The 22,346-nt window shown below is 53.1% G+C and overlaps 1 protein-coding gene across 6 annotated transcripts; it reads right to left on the minus strand.

Moving 5' to 3' along the window:
* Positions 1 to 5,941: 5,941 nt before the first annotated feature.
* Positions 5,942 to 22,187, minus strand: PPP1R13L (protein phosphatase 1 regulatory subunit 13 like). Of its 6 annotated transcripts, none has more exons than XM_079118884.1 (14): positions 20,754 to 20,969; positions 18,071 to 18,216; positions 16,283 to 16,359; positions 16,058 to 16,200; positions 15,157 to 15,667; positions 14,973 to 15,071; positions 14,802 to 14,893; positions 14,071 to 14,593; positions 11,940 to 12,400; positions 9,069 to 9,200; positions 8,861 to 8,994; positions 8,607 to 8,773; positions 7,574 to 7,773; positions 5,942 to 6,602 (listed from the first exon to the last, which is right to left on the minus strand). In XM_079118884.1, exons 2-14 carry the CDS (start codon positions 18,094 to 18,096, stop codon positions 6,564 to 6,566), a joined length of 2,604 nt encoding a protein of 867 aa, XP_078975010.1. In that variant the 5' UTR covers positions 18,097 to 18,216; positions 20,754 to 20,969; the 3' UTR covers positions 5,942 to 6,563. The 6 variants fall into 6 exon arrangements, with proteins under 6 accessions (XP_078975010.1, XP_078975012.1, XP_078975014.1 ...); XM_079118886.1 differs by having other exon boundaries at positions 16,283 to 16,622; positions 20,754 to 20,968; XM_079118888.1 differs by lacking the exons at positions 18,071 to 18,216; positions 20,754 to 20,969 and adding an exon at positions 22,139 to 22,187.
* Positions 22,188 to 22,346: the final 159 nt, after the last annotated feature.

Raw genomic sequence — 22,346 nt, forward strand, 5'->3', positions numbered from 1 at the left:
TTTTAATCAGGAACTAATGGAAAGGCACATGGTTTGGTGTCTTAAGGTGTGGGCTCTGCATCAGAACACCTGGGTTCAAATCCCGACTCCACTGTTAAATGTGACCTTGATCAAACTACTTCTCTGGGATTCCACCTCAGTACCTGGAAAAAGGAACAATTAAATGATCTACAATGTAAGTGATGCTTAAATTAACGCATATAAAGCAGTTAAAGGGCTGGGGAGACAGCTCAGCTGGTAGAGTGCTTGCCTTGCAAGCATAAGGCCCTGAGTTCGATCCCCAGTACCGCAAAACAACAACAACAACATAAAGCAGTTAAAGCTGGACTTAGCAAACACTAAGTATTTGATAAGTGCTAATTTCTGTTTGCTCAACAAATAGTTATGGGGCATCTGCTGTGTTTCAGATCCTGTCCGGGAACATGTCCATGACTACTCTGGTTCCTGTCCTCAAAGAACAATATTAAATATACAAAAAGCATATGAAGCCAGGTGTGGTGGCACATGCCTGTAATCCCAGCAGTTTGAGAGGCCGAGGTAGGAGGATCACAAATCCAAAGCCAATCTCTAACCAACTTAGTGAGACCCTGTCTCTAAATAAAATATAAAAAGGGTTAGGGATCACACCCTTGGGTTCAACCCCTGGTACCAAAAACAAACAAACAAAATATATGATAATAAGTGTGGCATATACCGTGAAGGAAATTTTCAGAAAACCATGAGGTCTTTACTGGGATCCTGCTATGGTCTGTGGAGTCATCAGGGAAGTCTTCCTAGAAGAACTGAGGTCTGGGTGGAGCCAGGAAGGATGAGAAGGAGCTATCCAGTCCGTGGGGGTGGAGGAAGGAAGTGGGAAGGGTGTTACCGGAAGAGACCATCATATGCAAAAGCTCCAAGACCAGAAGAGAGCAGACCCTGAAAGGAAGGCACTGTGGCTGGAGCTCAGAGACTAGGGCGGAGAGTAGAAGGTAGTGCGGCTGGATGGACAGGCGGGTCCAGATCAGAGCTCCTTCCTGCCGCCCCCAGAACCCTCTCGAACTAGCCCACTCCTCATTGCCCTTGTGCCAACCCACCTCATCTCTCTCTGATCTCCTCTCTCCCTCAGCTCACTCATTTCCACCAGGCGCCCTCCTTGCTGTAGGAGCTGAACACCAGACCCATCCCAGCTACCTCTGCCTGGAGTGCTCTTGCCCCTGATGGTCAGCTCACTCACCTCCTTTGGGTCTTTGCTCAAATGTCACCTTCTCAGCTCAGCAGAGTGGCACACTCCTATAATCTCAGTGACTCAGGAGGCTGAGGCAGGAGAATCATAAATTCAAGGCCAGCCTCAGCAATTTAGCGAGAACCTGTCTCACAATAAAAAAGGGCTGGGGATATAGCTTGGTGGTAGGGCACTCTGGGGTTCAGTCCCCAACCAGAGAAAATAAAATGTCACCTTCTCAATGAGACCTTCGCATGCTTCCACGCACACACTCCACATTTCCCTTGCTGGCTTCATTCTTCTGCAGAGCCCACCTAGCCATGGTTATTTATTTTGTTTAGAATGTCAACTCTAAGAGAACAAAAATTTTCTTCATTTTATTCACTTCTGGATCTGTAGAGCCTACAGCCATGCCTGGCATACAGTAAGGGCTCAGCCAGGGAGGGCAATGGGCACATTTGCATTTTGAACTCATAAGTCACTTAAGGTGCCCTGTGACACATAAACTGGAGGAAATACGACTGACAAACAGAAGCCAGTCAGGGCCAAGGCTAGGGTGGGAGAGAGAAGGATCACGTCATTGAATCCTTGTGACAGTTCTGTAAATTATGTATTTGAGGGCCAGGCCATGACCACAGCTCACAGGTACAGCCTATGCTTAGCATGCACAAGACCCTGGGTTCAATCCTTCACACCAGGAATAATTTTAAAAATTAAATAAAATAGAACGCTGGCGTTACATGTCCCAGGCTCTGTGCTAAATACCCCGTTACCTCCCTGACGTCATCTTCTGCTGTTCTCCCTCAACCCCACACCTCCAGGCACATGTGGGCCTCTGGTTCTGCCATCCAGGAAACAGGCCCTCTTGCAGTAGTTAACCGTTTCTGCATAAATTACCCCAAATATTACAGTTACAAACAACAGCATTTCTCTCATTTCTTTGTGTGTGTGTGTGTGTGCGCGCGTGCTGGGGATGGAACCCACAGCCTCACGCATGCTAGGCAAGTGCTCTATCACTGAACTATTTCTCTAGCCTTTAAAAAAAAGCTTATTTTGTGGCAGTAGAGATGGAACCCAAGGGTGCTCTACCACTACATCCCCAATCCTTTTTCTAAATTTTGGGACAGGGTTTTACTAAGTTGCTGAGGCTGGCCTTGAACTTGCGATCCTCCTGCCTCAGCCTCCCGAGTCACTGGGATTATTAGTGTGAACCACTGTGCCTGGCTTATTATCTGTTTCTGTAGATCCGGAGCTGAACACAGCTGCGGTCATCTTAAGGCCCCACCGGGAAACGGTCCACTGGGAAATGGTCCCTGGGGGGGGTTGCTATAGGATTCAGGTCCTTGCTGGCCCCTACCTTGCAGGTGTTTTCAAGGGCAGCTTGTCTCATCAAAGCCAGAAAGCTAGAATGTGACCAGATCAGGTTCTTGGATCCAGAGTTTTAGGAATGAACACTGGACTCAGAAACTTTGAGCTCAGGCAGCACTATAGTAGGAATGAGGTCTGCTTGAGCCAGAAGGCAGGCAGCCCCGAGCCTGTGCCAACTCCAGCAAAGACCAGAAGGGAAGGGCTTTTAAGGTCTGTACCGGAGGCAGGAACTCCGTCTCCTGATGTCATCACATGCAGAGACGGGACTTCTTTTGTGCCTGTGCTGTTCTTCATCGGGGCCACAGTCATTACCATCTTTTTTTTTTCTTTTTTTCTTTTTGGTACTGGGGATTGAACCCAGGGGTGCTTAACCACTGAGCCACATCCCCAGCCCTTTTTAAATATTTTTTTTTTTGTTTGTTTAGAGACAGGGTCTCGCTCAGTTGCTTAGGGCTGCACTAAGTTGCTGAGGCTGGCTCTGAACTTGGGATCCTCCTGCCTCATCCCCACCCGCCACCCCTGCTGCTGGGATTTCAGGAGAGCCTCGGGGCCACTGTCCCTGGCTCAGTACCATCTTGTCTCCATCTAGAGGTGTGCGTTTTCCTAGGCTGATAAGGTAAAGGTGACTGTTTCACACAGGCTTTGGTTTCTCAGCATCTGGTGCTGCCTTTACTATTTGGGAAAGTCTGTGATATTATTTTCCAATAGTGCAGACCCCACTTCCGCTGGAGCTGGCGTTTATTGCTGCTGACCACAGAGGCTCAGAAGGCCCAGCTGACTTTTCTGCCTCCCAGCTTCTCATTCCCGCAGACTTGGAGATCAGCTTACCTTTGAACTCCTGATTCTCTAGTATGGCTGTTAACCCCTTAAGACTGAGAGCTAGACTGGCTGTCTTATTTCCCCTGAGATGCTTATTCCTTCGTCCGTAAGGGGTCCTGTTTTTCCTGGAGGTTCCTGACTATGTCAAGAAGAGCCAGAGAGGTATGGAAGCAAGATGGAAGTCACTGTTGTCTTTTAGAACCTCATCTCAGAAGTGCTCCTTCTGTTCTGTTTCTTAGACTTTGTCACTTCACCCGCTTATGCTCACGGGAGAGAGTTACCACCTGGGGGGTTTAGAACGGTTTTCCAATGACCAACTGACAATATCCTGCTCCGGGTCTTTGCAATTGCGATTTTCTTTGGGGAGTGGGGGACAGCTCTGTGTGGAGGGCTTGCCTGGCACACAGAGCCCTGGGATCAGGAGCCAGGGAGCTGATGCCGGAGTGTCTCTGGCCCCTAAACATCATCTCAAATCCAACTCTAACAGGAAGATTCCTTTTGAAGGTGAAGGAAGGGGCCAGGAGCCAAGGAATGCAAAGAATGCGGCTCTGGACGCCAGAAAGGAAGGGCATGAATTCTCCCAAGAGCCTCTGGGAAAGATGGCTCTGCCAAGGTCTTGGTTTCAGCCCAGTGCTAGTGAACTGGGACTTCCAACCTTCACAAGAGTCAGAAAGCTGGGCACAGTGGAGCACGCCTGTCTGTCATCCCAGTGGCTTGGGAGGCTGAGGCAAGAGGACCTTGAGTTCAAAACCAGCCTCAGCAACCCAGCAAGACCCTGTCTCTAAATAAAATAAAAGGGGGACTGGGGATGTGGCTCAGTGGTTAAGCACCCCTGGGTTCAATCCCTGGTGCCAAAGGTCGTGGGGAAAATAAATATGTGTGATTTTAAGCCACAGAGTTTGGGACATTTGTTACGGCAGCCACAGGAAACACACCTCCCAACCTTGCACAAGGGCTTCACCACCTCCCCATGACTTGGTTTTTCTCTCATGGTGGTCACCATTGAATCTGAAGTAGATTTTGCTCATCATTTGATTTATTTATTTATCTATTTATTTACTTATCTATTTATTTATTTATTTTTTACTTTGTCTCTCTTCCAGGGACTTTCTTTCTTTCTTTCTTTTTTTTGGGGGGTATTGGGGAGTGAACCCAGGGGTGCTTAACCACTGAGCCACATCCCAGCCCTTTTTTTGTATTTTATTTTGTCACAGGATCTCCCTGAGTTGCTTAGGACCTCACTAACTTGCTGAGGTTGACTTTGAGCTCATGATCACTCTGCCTTAGCCTCCTGAGCTGCTGAAATTACAGGCATGTGCCACCGTGCCCAGCCAGCTGGGACATTTTAAAACTGTGTCAAGGACAATTTCAAACACACAGTTGGAAGAAGAGTAGAACAAACCCCACATACTCATACTATACCTCAGCAGTGTTCGACTCTGGGCTCATCTTGCTTCTTCTACGCACCTCCTTGCCCCCCAGACCGTTATTTTGAAGCAAATCTCACGCATCATTTCATCCATAAGTATTTCAAAATGTCTAAAATTGATACTGTGAAAACAACTCATTAGCCAACCCAGAGAAAGTAGTAAACCTTGTTTAATATCATCAAAGGTCCACAGTGTATGAATTTGACAGCAGAGACCTTAGTCTCCTTGTTCACTGCTGTGTTCCCAGCTTCAGACAATGGCAAACAATAGGTGCTCAAAAATGGGAATGAATGACTGAATACTCATGATGATCCCTAAGATACTTACCATGATCCATTTAAGATGGAGAAACAGGCCCAGCAAGCAGAGAATCTTTCCTAAATTTCTCCAGTGATAAATCTAGATTTTCTTCCTTCCAAGCTAGGTTTATGTCACTCAGAGATATGAAGGGGTGAGCAGGTAGAGCTTAGGGTGGCTCCAGCGTCAGGCCAAGGGCTGGTGGAAGAACTGCAGCCAGAAGACTGGTAGGAATCAAACACGGGACCCTAGTGACATAACCTACCCCCAGGAGACACACCTCCTTCCTGCACACCCTCTGGTCAAGCACCAGCAGCCCTTGTGCCAGAGCCTGTGCCATGGTGTTTGGGCTTTAGGACTCTGCATATGGCTGGGTGTGGTGTCGCAAGCCTGTAATCCCAGAGACTCAGGAGGCTGAAGCAGGAAGATCGAGAGTTCAAAGCCAGCCTCAGCAAAAGCGAGGCGCTAAGCAACTCAGTGAGACTCTGTCTCTAAATAAAATACAAAATAGGGCTGGGGATGTGGCTCCAAATCTGTGAGTTAAGTAAATCTCTTTTCTTTACAAAGTTAATTTACCTTGGGTAGTTTGTTAGAGTGGCGAAAAGCTAACTAATACATACTATAAAATAAAAGATACAAAAGAGGAATGTTAAGCACAGAAAAGAGGACGGATTCACATCTGGTCAGGGAAGTCCCTTAGAAAGTGACTGCTTTAAGACTGCTTTGCCAGGGGATGAGGGCATAGCTCAGTGGTAGAACGCCTGCCAAACATGCGGAGGCCCCACATCCCCAAAGTCACAAAACAAACAAACAAACAAAAAACACACTGGTTTGCCCAAAATGAGCATTTATTAAGTCAGAACAGAATCAAAAGAGAAGGGAATCAATTTCTGTGCAAACTACCTTTATTTATAAAGAAAAAGTTCCCCATTTATGTTATAAACATAAAACCAGCACTCTGTGAAGGCACTTGACTGGGGAGAGTGGGGGGAGGATCCTGGTAGAAATCAACAGGCCTCCCCTAGAACCCCAGGGCTTCTGGGAGACACAGGATCGGAGGTGACTCCAGGGAAGTCAGTTGGTGGGGTCACGAATCCCAGGCTCAGCTGGGATGGCGGGTTGGCTTGCAGATAGCGAGGAGTGATTGGCAGTTGGGGCAGGAGGCACTTTGGACGGGATCTGCCATGGCAAATGCAGAGGCTCTCCTGCCCCCAAGATTCCTAGCCTCACCCCTTGGACCTCCCATGGATAAGGCAGATTCCTAGACTTAAGGCTGAAGTTTTCCTCCCCTGGGCTTCTGGGAGAGCTGAGAACTGGTGGCCAGGGCCCCACGGCCACCCCTGCAGGGCTGGGGGCACAGGTAAACACGGCAGTATGTGGAGTGGGAGGCCTGGGGCCAGGGCAGGCCAGCTTGCTCCTGTCACCTGGGAGAACGTCCTTCTGTACTGCTAGACTTTATTCCTCTGAGGCTTCACCCTGGGGAAGAGCTGAGGGAAGCAGACCTTCAGGCAGACATCAGGGGCTCCCAACCTTCATCCTGCCTGACACCCACCCCACAGAGCTGGGCTGCCTCCATCCCCCATCCTTCCTCATGGGCCCCCTGGCACCCAGAACCCCAAGTCTCTCGTCCTCTCCAAACACCACACAAGACCTCCACACCAGCAGCCCACGGCGGAAGCGGGTATCCTGAGGCTCTTCACCGACCACGAAGGCGATGCCTGTTTCTCCCATCACCGCGGCTTCTCCTGAATCCCAGCTCTACCCGAATATTCTTTCCCAGGAAGATAATGGACCCCTCACTCCTGGGAGGATCTTCTCTAACTTTATAGAAGTTAAGGCACCCTACCGCTGAGTCCCAGCCCCATTCCTATTGACTTATCAAGAGAGGGACCAACTAAGTTGCCAAGGAGTGTCAGACTTGGCACCCTCCTGTCTTGGCCTCGCCAGTCGCTGGGGTCACATTCAGGTGCCCCAGTGCACAGCTGTAATGTACAATTCCTTACCTTTTCCTCGTTACTAAGGTGGGATTTTTTTTAAACCTTTTCATTCTTTTTAATTAAACTTTATAGTTATACACAGTAGTTGGGTTCATCCCAGTCAGATGGGATTCTCTTTTAACCTCCCCATCAAAATAATCAGGGATGATAATAAAACTTTTTTTTTTTTTTTTTTTTTTTTTTTGCAGGGCTAGGAATGGAACCCAGAACCTTGCCCAGCTAGACAGGCCACACCCCAGCCCAGCAGAAACACCTGATCGAGCAGGAACCAAATGGCAGTACGGGTAAGGGCCCACTTCCTCACCTGCTCCCCTGACTCCCTTCCCCACTGTTACCACCGCGGGTTTGCTTCTCCCTCCACCCAGGGGGACCCTTGTGGCGGCTTCCCATTCCCCTGGACTGGGCTTCTCCCTCCCTTTTCCTGTGAGGTCTGCCCCACACTGCCGCCACGAGGTCCTCACCCCGAAGTAGTTGCGCGGCACGTAGCCCTCCTGGCCATGCAGCGTGGCCCACCACCAGTCGGTCTCCTCCGGCCCGTCCCTCCGCAGGATGGTGACAGACTCGCCCTCACGGAAGGACAGCTCGTCCCCGAACTCGGCACTGTAGTCCCAGAGAGCGTACACCGCCCCACTGTGCATCAGCCCCATGCTCTGCTCCACGTCTGAAAGGCCACGATCGCCACCGTGAGAGCCCGGCTGAGCGCCGCCAGGTGGCGCCCGCTGGGGATAGTGGCTGACCTGGGACCTGGCACTTTCCGCAGCAGCGGGACTAGCCAACTCGAGAGCTGTGCGTGCCCATTCAGGGGACGTGAGCCAGAGGGAAAGTCAGATGCTGGAATTGGCAGCCTCGTAACATTCCAGGACCCAGGACGTGGGTCAGCGTCCCCCATTCCCCGGTGTACACTGTTGAATCACTAGAGTCCATGGTCCCTCACGCCAAACTATGATAGAAGTTGCTTTTCCAGGTGTGCAGAAGAGACCCCACGCTAATCCCCGAGGTTCCCCGCTACTCGCCCTCCCTGGGGGCGGGGGCCTAGGTGATGCAGCCCGGCCCCGGAGAGATGGTACAGCCTCTAGACCCCCCCTCAAGAGGAGCAGTCCCTAGGTCTCCCAGCAGCATGGCTTCTCACCTGCCAGGTGTGTAGTGCTGTGTCTCAGGCAGGTGGTAGAGCCACCTGCTCAGCCCTGTGCCAGGCGCATGGTGCAGCTGAAACTCCGACTTCCCACCCCACAAGCGAGAAGGCAGCGGAGCAGCACTATCTCCACCACCACGCCCTCCCTGCAGGTGTCCAGCTGAATGGCACAGCCTGGGTCCCCCTTCTCCCTAAAAATGGCACAGCCCGCCCACTGCCACGCCTCTCCCTGCAGGTGCTCCACCCCACTACCCTCTCTCCAGAGATCCCGCCAAGGGGCTGGCGCGGCACCCAGGGCCTCCTCTCCCCGTTGGGTGTAGCCTGCGCAGCGGCCAGCCCTGGAGCCCCAGCCCGGCCCGCACCTGCTAGGTAGGTGGCGCAGTCAGCGTAGCCCTCCCGGTAGGGGTCGCACTTCTCGATGGCGGTGGCGCCATCGCTGAGAGTGGTGGCAAAGATTGCGGCGCCGTGCTGCACAAGCACGGTGCAGATGGCCGTGTCGTTGCACGACGCCGCGCAGTGCAGCGGTGTCCTAGGCGCGGGAGGCAAGCGTGAGGGGGGCCGCGCCAGCCCGCCGGCCACCCACGCCCCCGCCCGCCCCCTGCGGCTTAGGCCTCACCAGCCGTGGCTGTCAGGGGAGTTGACGTTGGCGCCCGCGGCGATGAGGAAGTCCACGATGGGGTAGTTAGCGCCGCAGATGGCGTTGTGCAGCGCGGTGATGCCCTCCTCGTTGGGCTGGCTCGGGTCGTTCATCTGGTGGACCGCGAAGGGACTCAGTCCAGTGGATGCCTCCCCACACCCGCGCCCTCCCGCTCAGTGTCCCTCACCTCCTTCACCGCCTGCTGCACCACTTCCAGCTCCCCGGTCAGCGCCGCGTCCAGCAGCAGCACCAGCGGGTTGAGACGCGCCCGCCGGGCCTTGCGCGGGGAGCCCGCCTTCCGCAGCACTGAGCGCATCTCCTGCGGGACAGGGCGGGGACCTCAGAGACCAGGAGGGATTGTTAGCACTGCAAACCCATTATGGGGCCGCGGGGGACCCAGGTTTAAGAACCCGGCGGCAGCCGCCCAGATCACGCATCTATACAGGGGGAGGGCTGGGATTCGCACCCAGGAGGGAGGTGAGTCCTGGTCCAGAGGGGCTGGGGTGCGGCGTCCTCCCAGACGCTTCAGTTCCCTGTGACAGTACATAACTTTGGATCTTGAGCCCCGAGGCCTGCGAGGGGCTGAGAGGCCTTGGAGTGGGCCAAGTAATTCTAGACCTTCAAGGCAATGATTGTGGAAGCCGGTTATTCACTATCCACACAGACACACGCGCACGCACATGTATGTGCACGTGCATATATATGAATATACAAAATAAGATCCGTATTAAAACATATAGGTAAAATGACAAGCCTGACAAGATGTTACCAGGTCTCAATTCCAGAGGTTTGGAATGTGAGTATTTATCATATTATTCCTTATTTTTAACTTTCCTACCAGACGATTGATTTACACAGAGTGTGTGTGTATGCAGTGTTAGTTATTCCGGTCTCGGCTGTCTCCAGCATTTCAATGATTGCAAGATTCTGGAATTTAGAGATCCTAAGAGGCACCGAATCCAAAGTCTTCTGATGCTGTTATTTTTCTTTCCTTTCTTTTTTCCAGTACTGGGGATTGAACCCAGGGCCCGGTGCATTCTAGGCAAGAGCTCTACCACTGAGCTACCATCCCCAGCTCCTTTAAAAATTTTTTTTGAGATAGGTTCTTGCTAAGTTGCCCAAGCTAGCCTCAAACCTGTGATCCTCCTGTCTCAGCCTCCTGAGTGGCTAGGATTACAGATATGCCCTGTTATTTCAAGTTTCCAATAAGCTGTGATTGCAGAAATGCTAAGCTGTACTATTTCAAATTGTGGAGGGGTCAGGGTTTTGCAATCCTGAGCTTCTAGGACTGAGGACTTTCATATTTTGCTGTTAGCATTTTGTTGCAAAAAGCCTGAAGGAAATACTCAAAATGTTTAGCGTAGTCCTGAGTGCTGAGATTTTTGCCCTTCTTATTGATTTCTGTTTCTCCCATGTTTTCTATGTTGTTTCTGTATTATTTTATTATAGAAAGTGTTAATTGAAAATATTACTCTTTTTAAAAATGTTTTTGTAGTTGTAGATGGACAACTTTATTTTTTTTTAATTTTTATGAGGGCTGAGAATTGAACCCAGTGCCTCACACAGTGCTAGGTAAATGCTCTACCACTGAGCTACAACCCTGGCCCGTGTTTTTTTAAAATAAAATAAAGGCCCATTGACAACTAAAAATTTTTTTAAATGACTTTTAAATTAATTAATTAATTAAAATGTTGATTTTATTTGATTAATATTAAATATTAATGAGCATGGTGGCACTTGCCTGTAATCCCAGTGGCTCAGGAGACTGAGACAGGAGGATCACAAGTTCTAGGTCAGCCTCAGAAATTTATGGAGGCCCTAAGCAACTTAGTGAGACCCTATGTCCAAATAAAACAATAAAAAGGGCTGGGGATGTGGCTCAGTGGTAAAGCACCTCTGATTTCAATCCCTGGAACCAATAACAAATAAATAAATAGTTCTTGTATTACAACCTAGTAGTGCACTAACCTGTGACTTTATAATTCAAATTATGAATTTTTGATTTTCAGTTTTGGTAACTTCAAAAATCATTAACAATGAGTCTGCAATATTAACTATAATTCTAGGATCCTGTTTTTTAAACATCCTGTGTTCTAGAATTCCAATATTTTACTGCCCTGAGGTTGTGATAGATTAATTCTTTTTTTTTTTTTGGTACCAGGGATTGAACCCAGGGGCGCTTCACCACTGACCACATCCCAGCCCTTTACTGTATTTTATTTAGTGACAGGGTCTCACTGAGTTGCTTAGCACCTCATTAAATTGCTGAGGCTGGCTTTGAACTCGTGATCCTCCTGCCTCGGCCTCCTGAGTCACTGGGATTGCAGGTGTGGCCACCGTGCCCAGCAAGAGTTTAATTCTTGAATTCTGGGTCTTTTCAAGTTTCTCTGTGGCCAGGACGTTGTGATTCTCTGATGGGACAATTCTCCCATTTCGAGATATCATTCTTCCCCTCTCGATCTCAGGTTCCTGAGCCTGTATGTTCCTTGGCTCTACGCTGGAGGGGCTGGGAACAGGCATTCTGGGGTGTATGCTTCACGCCCCCTTCTCTGGAAACTGTCCCAGGCACGTGGACACTCGGTGTTCAGGACAGTCCATTTGACTACAACCGCCCCAGTCATGGTGCACACTCAATACCAAGATCGGCAGGAGACCATGCCCTGGGCGCATGACAACAGTGGCAGTTAGCAGTTTGGTGCCAGGCACCATTCTACCCACTCGACACACCTGACCTTCACGGCAACCTGATGAGGTGGCTGTTATTCTCACCATTCACAAATGAGGAAACTGAGGCCCAGAGAGGCTAAGTGTCTCACTCAAGAATGCACAGCTGGTGAGTGGCGCACAGCCAGGACTCAAACAGGCAGGCCAGCTCTGCAGCGATACACTTAACACATGGCCCCAGGGACCAGAGCAGGGGAGAGTGGATTCCCAGACTCCTGGACTCGTGCCTAGAAGAGGGCTGCCTCGTGCGTAGGCGCCCTACTCTGCAGGCTTCCTGTTACAGCCGCTGCCCCAGACACTAGCAGACGTACCCCGGTTTCCTTGTTTTACTCACCATGCTCTGTGGCTGCTCTGCTGGGCTGCTCTGGGGTGGGGCTGGGGGTGGTATGGGAGCTGGTGGGGCAGGAGCAGGGGGCCCGGCCCTGGCCTCAGATCCCTCAGTGATGGGGGACAGCTCTGGCTCAGGCCCCCCAGGCCCTGGCCCTCCATGACGATGGAAGAGGCGGCTGATGATCTGCTGGTACTGCTTCTTGTGAGTGGGGGGCAGGGCCACGGCAGGGCTCTGCTCCATGGAGCCCCTGCGTTTGAGGGGCCGAGGAATCTCTGCCAGCACCCGTGCCACCTCCTCCAGCTCCGGAACCGACTGCGCCTCAGGGGGCAGTGCGGGCTGCAGCCTCGTGGGGCTGAGGGGCCGAGTTACAGTGCCTTCATCTGCATCGCCAGCCTCCAGTACGGGTGTCAGCAGCCCCTCTAGCTCTGGCTCAGCCTCTGTCTCGGCAGGGGGTTTGAGGAGGCCTAGCAGGAACAAGAAACCAATCAGAGGACAAGTCCTCTGGAGGCCCCCAAGACTCTCCACAACTTCCAGGGCCTGCAATCACTACCTTATTTGCAGTGTGACCTCAGGGCAGTTTCTTGCCCTCTCTGGGCTACATGTTCCCTGGACTGTGAATAATATACAATCATACCTCCCATTTATTGAGCACTTAGGATGCACCTGACACTTTACATGCTGGTCATGCTGAACTCTCCCCACTACCTTCTGAAGTAGATAGACTATCGTCTCCGAACTATGAGAAGGAAATCTGAACCTCAATGAGAATAATTGAGTTGCCCAAAGTCACACAGCTGGCTGACTCCAGAGTCTGTACTCCTAGCAACCATGACAGACTTGATTTTCCAAGATCTTCAGGCTTTCCTCTCCTAGCATCTCAGGCAGAAAATTTCTGCCAGAAGTAGAATCCCAGCATTTAATGATCTCTTCTCTCTGTCTTATTGCCCTCTGGCTGTGCGAGCTGCGTATGGTGGTGCACCTCTGTAATCCCAGGGGCTCAGGAGGCCGAGACAGGATGACTGCAAGTTCAAAGCCAGTCTCAGCAACCTAGCAAGGCTCTAAGCAACTTAGTGAGACCCTGTCTCTAAATAAAAAACAAAAAGGATTGCTTTTTGTTAAGCACCCCTGGGTTCAATCCCTGGTCCCAAAGCAAGCAAGCAAGCAGGTGGAAATAGCAATGATCACTTTTTTTCTTTTTTAGTACTGGGAATTGAACCCAGGTGCACCTTACCACTGAGCTACATCCCCAGCCATATATAAATAGTATATATATATATATAATATATAAATTTTAATTTTGAGACAGGGGCTTGCTAAGTTGCTGACAACTCATTAAGTTGCTGAGGCTGGCCTTGAGCTTGTGATCCTCCTGCCTCAGCCTCCTCCCAAGTTTCTGGGGTTATAGGCGTGCTCCACCGCACCCAGAGGAACAATCACTATTATGACACAATCCCTGTCACACTCCTATGAAGTAGACATTAGTCTCTCTTCACAGATGGGCAAACAGATACTCAGACAAGTTAGGTAACTCATCCTGAGTCACACAGTAAGTCAGTGGTGGAAAGAGGCTGAAATCCTCTCTGCTTAACTCCATGGATCTCATACCAAAAATAATTATTACAACAAATGATAGCTACTGTGGGATTACTATGCATTGGCCCTATTTCAAGGACTGGATATGGTTTAATACCATCTCCCAATAAGATAGGTTCTATCGGGGCTGGAGTTGTGGCTCAGTGGTAGAGCGCTTGCCTAGCATGCATGAGGCACTGGGTTCGATTCTCAGCACCACATATAAATAAATAAAAAATAAAGGTTCATTGATAACTAAAATAAAATTTAAAAAAACTTATAAAAAAAAGATAGGTTCTATCATTGTTCAGCTTTTACACTCAAGGAAACTGAGGCCCACAGAGGTGACGTGCCACACCTAAGGTCGCACAGTATGGAGCAGGCAGGCTGGCCCCAGAGTCCAGCTGAACCATGGTACAATCCCTGTCTCCTATGCCAATTCCCAAGTTCATCCGGCCTAACTTTCTGTAGGGACAGTGACTAGGAGATGTTCTCCCAGCTGATCTGTCCCTGTCGTTGTCCTCCCTTCAACCAGCCCTCTGGGGCCCCATTATTGACTCACCTTCATTTGCCTGTGGCCATGTCTGTTGGGGGACCTGGTGGGCTGGGGCCTGGGGTTGGGACTGGGGCTGGGGCTGGGGCTGGGGCTGGGGCTGGGGCTGAGGCTGGGGCTGAGGCTGGGGCTGTTGTTGGGGCTGGGGCTGGGGGGGCAACTGGGGCTGTGGCTGGGGCTGCAGTTGGGTCTGGGGGGCCGGCTGGGTCTGAGGGGGCAGTTTAGGTGGGGGTGCTCGGGAGAAGATGGGAGACCCAGGGAGCATGGCCCTGCTGGCCCCCTGCTCCCAGAATGCGTTCTGCAGCTTGAATATCATGCTGAGGGGGATGGGGCGCTGGCGAGGGGCCCTGCGGGGCTGGGGGCTGGAGGGCGGCATGGGGATGCGGCTGACAGGCTGCCAGCTGCGGGGCAAAGTGCCTGACGGCGCTACGGAGCCCAGCGAGCGGCGGTAGCTGCCCAAGTCAGAACGCCTGTCGTTGGCGAGAGGCGAGACCTTGTAATTGCGGGGCAGAGTGGCGCTGGTGAGGTTGTCCTGGGGGATAGAGAGAGGAAACGTGGGCGTGGGCAGGGAGCAGAGACTCGGGTGGGAAAGGGAAGGGAGAAGGGAGAGGAGGCAGGAAGCCAGAGGGGTTAGGGCTCAGGAGGGGTGGAAATCAGGATGAAGTAGGAGGCGCATGGAGACCAGGCTCTCCAGGAGGAGGCTGGTCCCACTCCCTCATCTGACCTCACTGGTCCCTCACCTTGCCGGTGGCCCCCAGCCCATCCAGGCTGCTCTCTCTCCAGGGCAGCAGCTGCAGGCCGGGCGAGGCGGGCCGCGCAAAGACGTCCAGGCCTGAGGGGCAGGAATCATTAGAGCAGGGGTGCGGGGGTCCTCGCCTTTGGTCCCCCAGCTCCCGGCCTCGCTCGCTCACGTTCATAGCTGGAGGTCTGCGTAGATTTCTTCTCGTACGCCACGTCCAGATCAGACTCGTTCCAGGCTTTAGGGGGCCGCCGGCGCAGCGTCAGGTCGTCTGGGCGGATGGTTGCGCATGAGGATGTGATGGCGGGCTGGACCCCAGCCCCCGTCACCCCGCAAGTTCAGGGCCCCTGACTCACCTTGCGCGCGCAGAGGCGGGGCGAAGGCGCTGCCGCCCGCGCCCAGCAGGGGACTCCCGAAGGCCGATGGTGTGTCATAGGCGGCCGCAGGCGGGCGCGGCGAGGGTCCGCGCTCAGGGAAGAAGGCCTGGGGCCCCTCCGCCAAAGGGCTGCCACGCGGGGAGCCCGCGCGGCCCAGGAAGTCGAAGGGTGTGGGGGGACCTTGCTGACGGAGCGTGCCTGACCCCGGCCGCGGGGAGGGCGCACGGCCGAGGGGGCTGGCGGCGCCTTCGAAGGCGCGCGGCCGGGGCGAGGGCGCGCGATCCAGGCTGCCATAGGTGTCCGGCTGCAGATAGAGCGGAGTGCGCGGAGACGATGGACGGCCCTTAGGGGACAGCGGGCTGTAAGGGTGCAGGGCCGGGGCACTCTCGGAGCGTCCGAACTGGGTGTCTGCGCTGTCCGTGGCTGCCTTCCGGGGGGACCCTCGGCTGCCGAGAGGCTCGGGGACCGGGCTGGAGCTGTAGCGGGACAGCTGTGGGAGGCCAGGGCGTTGAGGGGTGAAAGGACACGTTAGTGGAGGGGTCTATGGGGGAAGTCAGAAGAGGTCATCAAAGTTCAACCCAGAGGAGGGCACCAGGGTGGAAATTTTGGCACAGTGAGCTCAGATGAGCTGTTGGGGAAGGACCCCTGACTTTGGGCTCAGGCTAGCCTGCCACTGTTTGTACAACTTAGGATAAAGCCCCTTTGCTTCCCGGGATCCTGTAGGACATCCACCTCTACCAGTCCGCTCTTTCAAGTGTCCTTGAATACCTACGACCTACACAACCATAGTGAGCAGCCTTGACTGAAATCCAAGCCTCCGACCTGGGATGTGGGGAGAAAAGAAGCTGGCTTCGGGGGTCAGGGCAGGAACCAGGCTCACCCTCGGGGGGACTTCAGCCTGCGGGCCAGGAAGAGCTGGGGAGTCTGACCACAGCGACTCAAGCTGCTTGGTCAGTTCGTCCACCTTGGCCGCTGCCGTGTCCAGCTCCATCTGCTTCAGATCCATGTGCTTCATGGCCAGCGCTGGGCGGGCGGGAGTGAAGGTAAGGACCCGGCCTCCTGGCAGGGCCCCTCCCCGCAAGCCCCGCCCCTGACCCCAGCTCACACTGAAAGTTCAGGTCCAGAAGGTCCCGCGCGCTCTGGAATGCCTCGCTGTCCATGGTGCCGGCTGGAGCGGGGCGCCTGCGTGGTGGGGGAGCCGGCTCAGACCCCGCCCTCAGGGACCGCCGTGCCTGCAGGAGCCCGACAGCGCCTCTACTCTTCTTTCCTCCGCCAGATGCGCTTTACCCTTCCACTTCCCAGATGGGAAATGTCCACTGCTTCAAAGCCCAGTCCATTCACTACCTAGAAGTCCAAACCCGTTCTAGAAGGCTCCAGATACTTTTCTCTGGGAGATACACTTTTCTCTCTTTACATGGTTCCTTGTTCATCTCTTTATCTCTGTCCTAATAAAATGAATTCCTTCAATGAGAATCTTTTTTTTTTTTGGGGGGGGGGGGCATACCGAGGATTGAACTCAGGGGCACTCGACCACTGAGCCACATCCCCAGCCCTTTTTTTGTATTTTATTTAGAGACAGGGTCTCACTGAGTTGCTTAGCGCCTCGCTTTTCTTGAGGCTGGCTTTGAACTCGCAATCCTCCTGCCTCAGCCTCCCGAGCCACTGGGATTATGAGTGTGCGCCACCGTGCCCGGTTATGAGTATCTATTGATTATCTACCACATGCCAATGAACATGGAATGAAATTGCACCTATCAGTTACTGTGCTAGGGACCACCTAGGGACCAGAAGACTGCTAAATGCTAGAGGTATTTTTTTCAGTAATAGTTGTGCCGCTTCACACGTCCCAGACTCCATGCCCATTATTTAATAGTTTAATATAATAAAAACAAGAACGACTGATTGAGGGGTCACTGCCTTCAAGAACTGCGCTAAATGCATTGTGCTCCATACTCATTCCATGGTCAAAAGCGCCTTAGCAGATGAGAAAGTAAGGCACAGAGAGATTTGTTCAAGTTCACCCTGCAAGAAGTCTGTAGAGCTGGGTTTCACATCAGGATCTAACTTGTTAATCCTGTGTCCTCTCCACCAGACTGGAGGAGTCGCAGAGGGCAGTGACTGCTCAGCTTCTTCTCCTCAAGCGTCCCCATCCAGAGGAGGCCTGGCTCACACTGACCCATTGTTAGGAGGAGGAACAGGGAGATGGCCAGGATCAGATGGGCAGTTGTGGCCACTGGCCCAGTGGGAGGGACCTAGGCCACCAGAACCGGTCAAGCCAGCCCCATCTCCATTCCCATGGTAGCCGCCACGCCTGACAGCCCTGTCACCTCCTTGCTACATCCATCTCTTAGCTTTGGCCATAAGATGTGGGCAGCAGGGCGGGCTGGGGCATGCTGTTAGCAGCCTTCATCTGGGAAACCACGGAAACAGAACCTGCTGGAGTTGGTGGCTCATTTGGGTGTACTGGGAGTGTGTGGCCTTGGGCCATGAGTCCTCTCCACTCCTGGGGCCTCGGTCTCCCCACAGTGGGAGGAGGAGGTTAACGATTCTGAGAAGTCCTTTCTATCTCTAAGAGCCGTCCATTCCAAAGACATAGGGAACTCGAGATTGTAATTAAAGTTCTTCACAGACGGAATCCCTCAACTTGAGAATTGTTGGAAAGTTCTAAGTCCAAGATTCTAACTTTGGAACATTCTAGAATTCTCTAATTTGGCTAGCCCAGAATTGTTTTCCTATTCCACTTTTTAGAGACCACACTGTCTTCGAAGTCTATGGCAGATAAAAATAGGAGTAAGGAGCCAGACTCCCTTATTCAAGTACAGCAGGATCTCTGTCAGACTTTGGCCAGGTTTCAGTTTCCTAATCTGTAAAATGGGGATAAATAACTGTTCACCTCATAGGACTATTGTGAGGATCCATCTGGTCTGAAGGAGCAGTAGGAATTCAGAGTTCTGGGAATTGAGACCTCAGAAAGTAGAGGCTATAGGAATCAAAACTCGGGGCTTTTAGAATCTCAGAGATACACAGGAACCACTGCGTCTGTCAAAATATAAAAACGATCAATTTTATGCGGCCTCCAGTGCCAGCATTCGACAGTAAGCGGTTGTTTTGGGGGACTGCACGATTCTCAGATTCCACGCTGACATCCGAAGGAAATGCCAACAATGGGTGTGGGGTTGTCCCGGAGGCTGGCGCCGCGACCGCCAGAGGGCGCACCATCACCGCCCGACCCCAGCCCCGCCGGCGGACACGACTGATCTCAGAGCTCGGGAATGCGCGGCGGGCCCGGGCAGGTGCTCACCTCCCGGGGCAGGGGAGCGGGGCCGGGCGGGGCGCGAGGGCGGGGCGCGGGCCGCGTCTCTGTTCCCAGGCTCCTGCCCCCGCCCTCCGCCCTCAGGTCCTCTAGCCCGGGCATCCCTCCAACTTCAGCTCCCCCTCCTGCGGGCTCCCATCGCCCCCAGGTATCCTCCCCTGGGCTCGCCTCTTCACGCCTCCTCTGCACCCTAGCCAGGTTCTTTGGGGTTAAGGATCCCGCGGGCTTCCTGGAGGAGTCGTCCCCAGTAGGAACAAAGTCAGGACGCCCGAATGGGCTGGGAACACCTAGATGAGCATCCTACAGCTTTGTCCCGACACGATCACTGGGCGAGGCCCCACCTTCTCTGGGGCTTATTTTCCCCTCTGTGGAATGGGCTAGGGACTTCCCCTCTCAGCCTCTGCCTCCACTAGCTACTTAGCTTCTGTACCTGTTGCCTCATGTGTATAATGGGTGAACTAATAGCTTCACCTCAAAAGGGTGTGAGGATCCGGTGACCTGATTGATCTACAGTGTTAAGAAGAGTGTGTGCAGGAAATAAAGTTCACACATCCGGAATTCTAAATCAACAGCCTGCCTTGGCAGTTCATTAAGATAAGACAAGGTCAGGCCAAGTGAGGGCTCAAGATCCTGAGTAATTTTTCTCTCAAAAGGGTCCTCTGAACTCTGAGATTTTAAAAGCCCTAAGTTTCAGTTCCTCTGCTCTCAGCTTGCCAGGTGCAAGGATCTCAGAGTTCTAAACTCCTCCTGTACATTCCTGAGTTCTGCCCAGTGATCATGCCCAGTAACTTGGGGACTGGGACAGGAAGAACCTTGGAAGATTCCAGACAGAAGCTGGCAAGAGCCCAGAGTGTGGGCAGCGTCTGCCCTCCAGCCTCAGTTTCCCCATTAGTAGGGAGGAGTCCTCCCCTGGGTTGAAACCCTCCTTACTGGTAACTCACAGGTCCAGCTTTTGGGCAGTTGCCTGAGACTTCTCTAGACAATGGATCCATCCTGTCTCCCTGCCAGCCCTGAGCCTGGCATGACCTGAGCCCTGTTTTGGCAGTTAAGTTATTATTTTTAATTTCATTTCCGGCTGCCACCAAATGCCCTTCAAGCTCAGACATTAGCAAACACCCCTCTCCCTGTTTAATCCCCCCTCATGACGCATGGAGGTGGAGAAAAGGGGGGAGAGAGAGGGAGGTGTCTGCCTGCCCCTGCCCTCCCCCAGCCTCAAGGACAGACACCTCCAGAATTAGCCTCTATCCCTCCCTTATCTCTCACAATACCTCAGGTCATACAGTGGGAGTGGAAGTGACATTTCTCACTTCAGGGTCAGGGCAAGGAGCTCTGGGAGGGAGGTTAGTTAGACACTCTGGTGGAATCCTGCCCCCCAGAGAGCTGCCACAAGAGGAAGGAAGAGGTCAAATCCTGACCCCCAACTCTGCTGTCACCTCTAAGCCTCAGTTTACCAATTCCTCTTTGTGTAATGCTTAAGTGGCAGACCAAATCAGCATTCTGGAATTCCGCCCTAGGCTCTAGAATGACCTCTACAAACCCCAGATGTTTCCCATCCCCATGTGGCAATAGGAGGCTCCCTCACCCCCGCCAGGGGGCGCCCTGGGGCGGACGTCCCTGCTCTGGTTAGGCAGGTCTGACGCCTCAGTTAATGACATGTTGGGGTTCGCTCAGCGGCACAAGGGAGGTTGGAGAACTGCCCCGGTTTTCTCACCCCCTGCCCCCACCCTAGAGCCGGAAAGTGGGAAGAGGGCCGGGCCATACCCTCCGGAGGGACCCCAGGTCCTTGTCCCGTTCCATTTCAGAGACCAGGTTCCACTATGCCCGACCCACCCTTAATTCTGTTGAGAGACCTAGGGGCTCAACGGAGGAGGCAGCCGGAGGACGGTAGGGTGACCACCCATTCCAGAGCCTCTCGTCCAAGCTCCCACTTCTGCCTAAGAATCAGGGATCCGAGACCCCAATATTTCCCTAGGACTCAGAAGACTTCCAAGAGCCCGCAGCTCGAGAGACTCAGGAATCCCACCTACAACGTCTCACTGGACCCCTTTGAACCTGAGTCCTCTATTGAAGAACTCAGGCATCCAAATCCTCTCTCCTTTCACCCAGTTATTCAGACATCCTAGTTCTCTTTTCCAGGTACCCTGGCATCTGCGCACCCCAAATTCTGCCCTGAGACCTGGCGTCCAAGTCCCTTCCCACTCCCCCCAGGGACGCGGTGTCTGGTTCCTCCAGGGTCGCTGGACCCCTGGAGGGTGGAACTCACGGTCCGGGGCAGATCCTGGCACCGGGGGGTCTTCCTCCGGCTCCAGCTCCAGCTGCTGGGAGCGGAGGACGGGGCGGGGCAGGCTCTGGGAACAGGTTAGACGACGTGACTCCGGCTGAAAGGAGGCGGGTCCCCGCAGGGGAGGGGGAGCAGATATCACCTGGAGCACCCTGGGACTTGTAGTCCTAAGGGGGGGGGGGGCAGGACGCAGACATTTCCATATGGATTCATTCTAAATCCATTTCACAGACAGGAAGAGCAAGGTCCAGAAGTTAAGGGTGAGTCGGCCAGCAAGACACAGAAGGGTAGAGACTCCCACCTCAGGAAGCTGCAGAAGACGAACTCCTGAGCCCTTCCCCACCTCTCCAGGCTCAGTTTCCCCTTTCCCAAGTAAAAATTTGGACGCGACCAAAGGAGTAGAAAATTGGAGGCTGGGGGAAAGTCACAGGCTCCAATCCACAGCTTTAAGGCTAAATTGTAACCCTTTGGGTCTCTGAACTTCAGTCTCACGGTGGGTGAAAAGGGGCGGAATGAAGATATACAGCGTTTCCCAGCAAGAGCCCAATGGAGCTGAACTACAATCCCCAGTAGCACCCGCGACCGACGTCGGCGCCTCGCAGCTTGGGATAATCTGGGAATTGTAGTCTCAGAGCCCGTAGGGGCGGCTCCCCTAACTTTCTCTCGCCCACTGGCGGTCACTGTTTGGAGATCCCTGGCGGAAAGAACATTTCCCATTCCCTTTGACCCTCCTTCTGCTCTGGCAAGCCGCAGAGGAAGGGGGAACCCCAAGTCTGCAGTTGGATCCTAAATCTCGGCAAAGGGGACGGGAAACGGCGCTGACACACTGGCCAGGAATGCAGTCGGGTCACCCTGTTTAGTCACTGTCCCGCGGCTCCACCCGCCGCCCCACGCGGTGCAGTTTTGGTGGGAAGGGGCGTGGGCGCGTCCCCCAAATTCGCATCCACGTGCCGCTGTTTACACGCGCCTCAGGGCAGGGAGGGGTCGGCGATGAGAACTTCTGTCCCTTCAAACTTCCTCAAAGCCGTAAGGGATATTTCTCAAGCACCGGACTAGATCCTCGAGGGCATTTATGAGTGTCCTTTGATCCACGAGCCCTGCCCCTTAGCCAGCACAGTTCCAGTTCCACGCGTGTCCCGCTTCCTAGGCTCCACCCCACAGACCTGCAGGCTCTTCCCCTTGTGTTTCCCGCTACCAGAATCCAGAAGCCCCGCCCCTACCTGGTACTTAAAGCCCTGCTGGGAAAATTAGTCCGTTCCTCCATTTTTCAAACTCTCCCTCTCAAGTCTTAAATTTCCAAGGCATCTAGACCTCTCCAAAAGAGATTCTATCGCTGCAAGCACAGTCCTGCCAACCAGGATCCTTACCTGCCTCTTTAAGAATTTCAGCCCAATCGTTCTTCCTGTCTCTTTAAAAGACTTAGAGCCTATCACTGTGACTGCCCCTTTAAGACGATGTTGGAACAACTCATATCTGAGATAGTGTGGGGGAGGCTCGCCGAGACTTGGCGCGGCTCTGACTCCCTCGCACAGTGAATCGCCGTCTTTCTGGAGCTCATTTTGGTAATATATTCCT

This window comes from Sciurus vulgaris (assembly GCF_902686455.1).
Source record: "Sciurus vulgaris genome assembly, chromosome: 17".
NCBI classification, from domain to species: domain Eukaryota; kingdom Metazoa; phylum Chordata; class Mammalia; order Rodentia; family Sciuridae; genus Sciurus; species Sciurus vulgaris.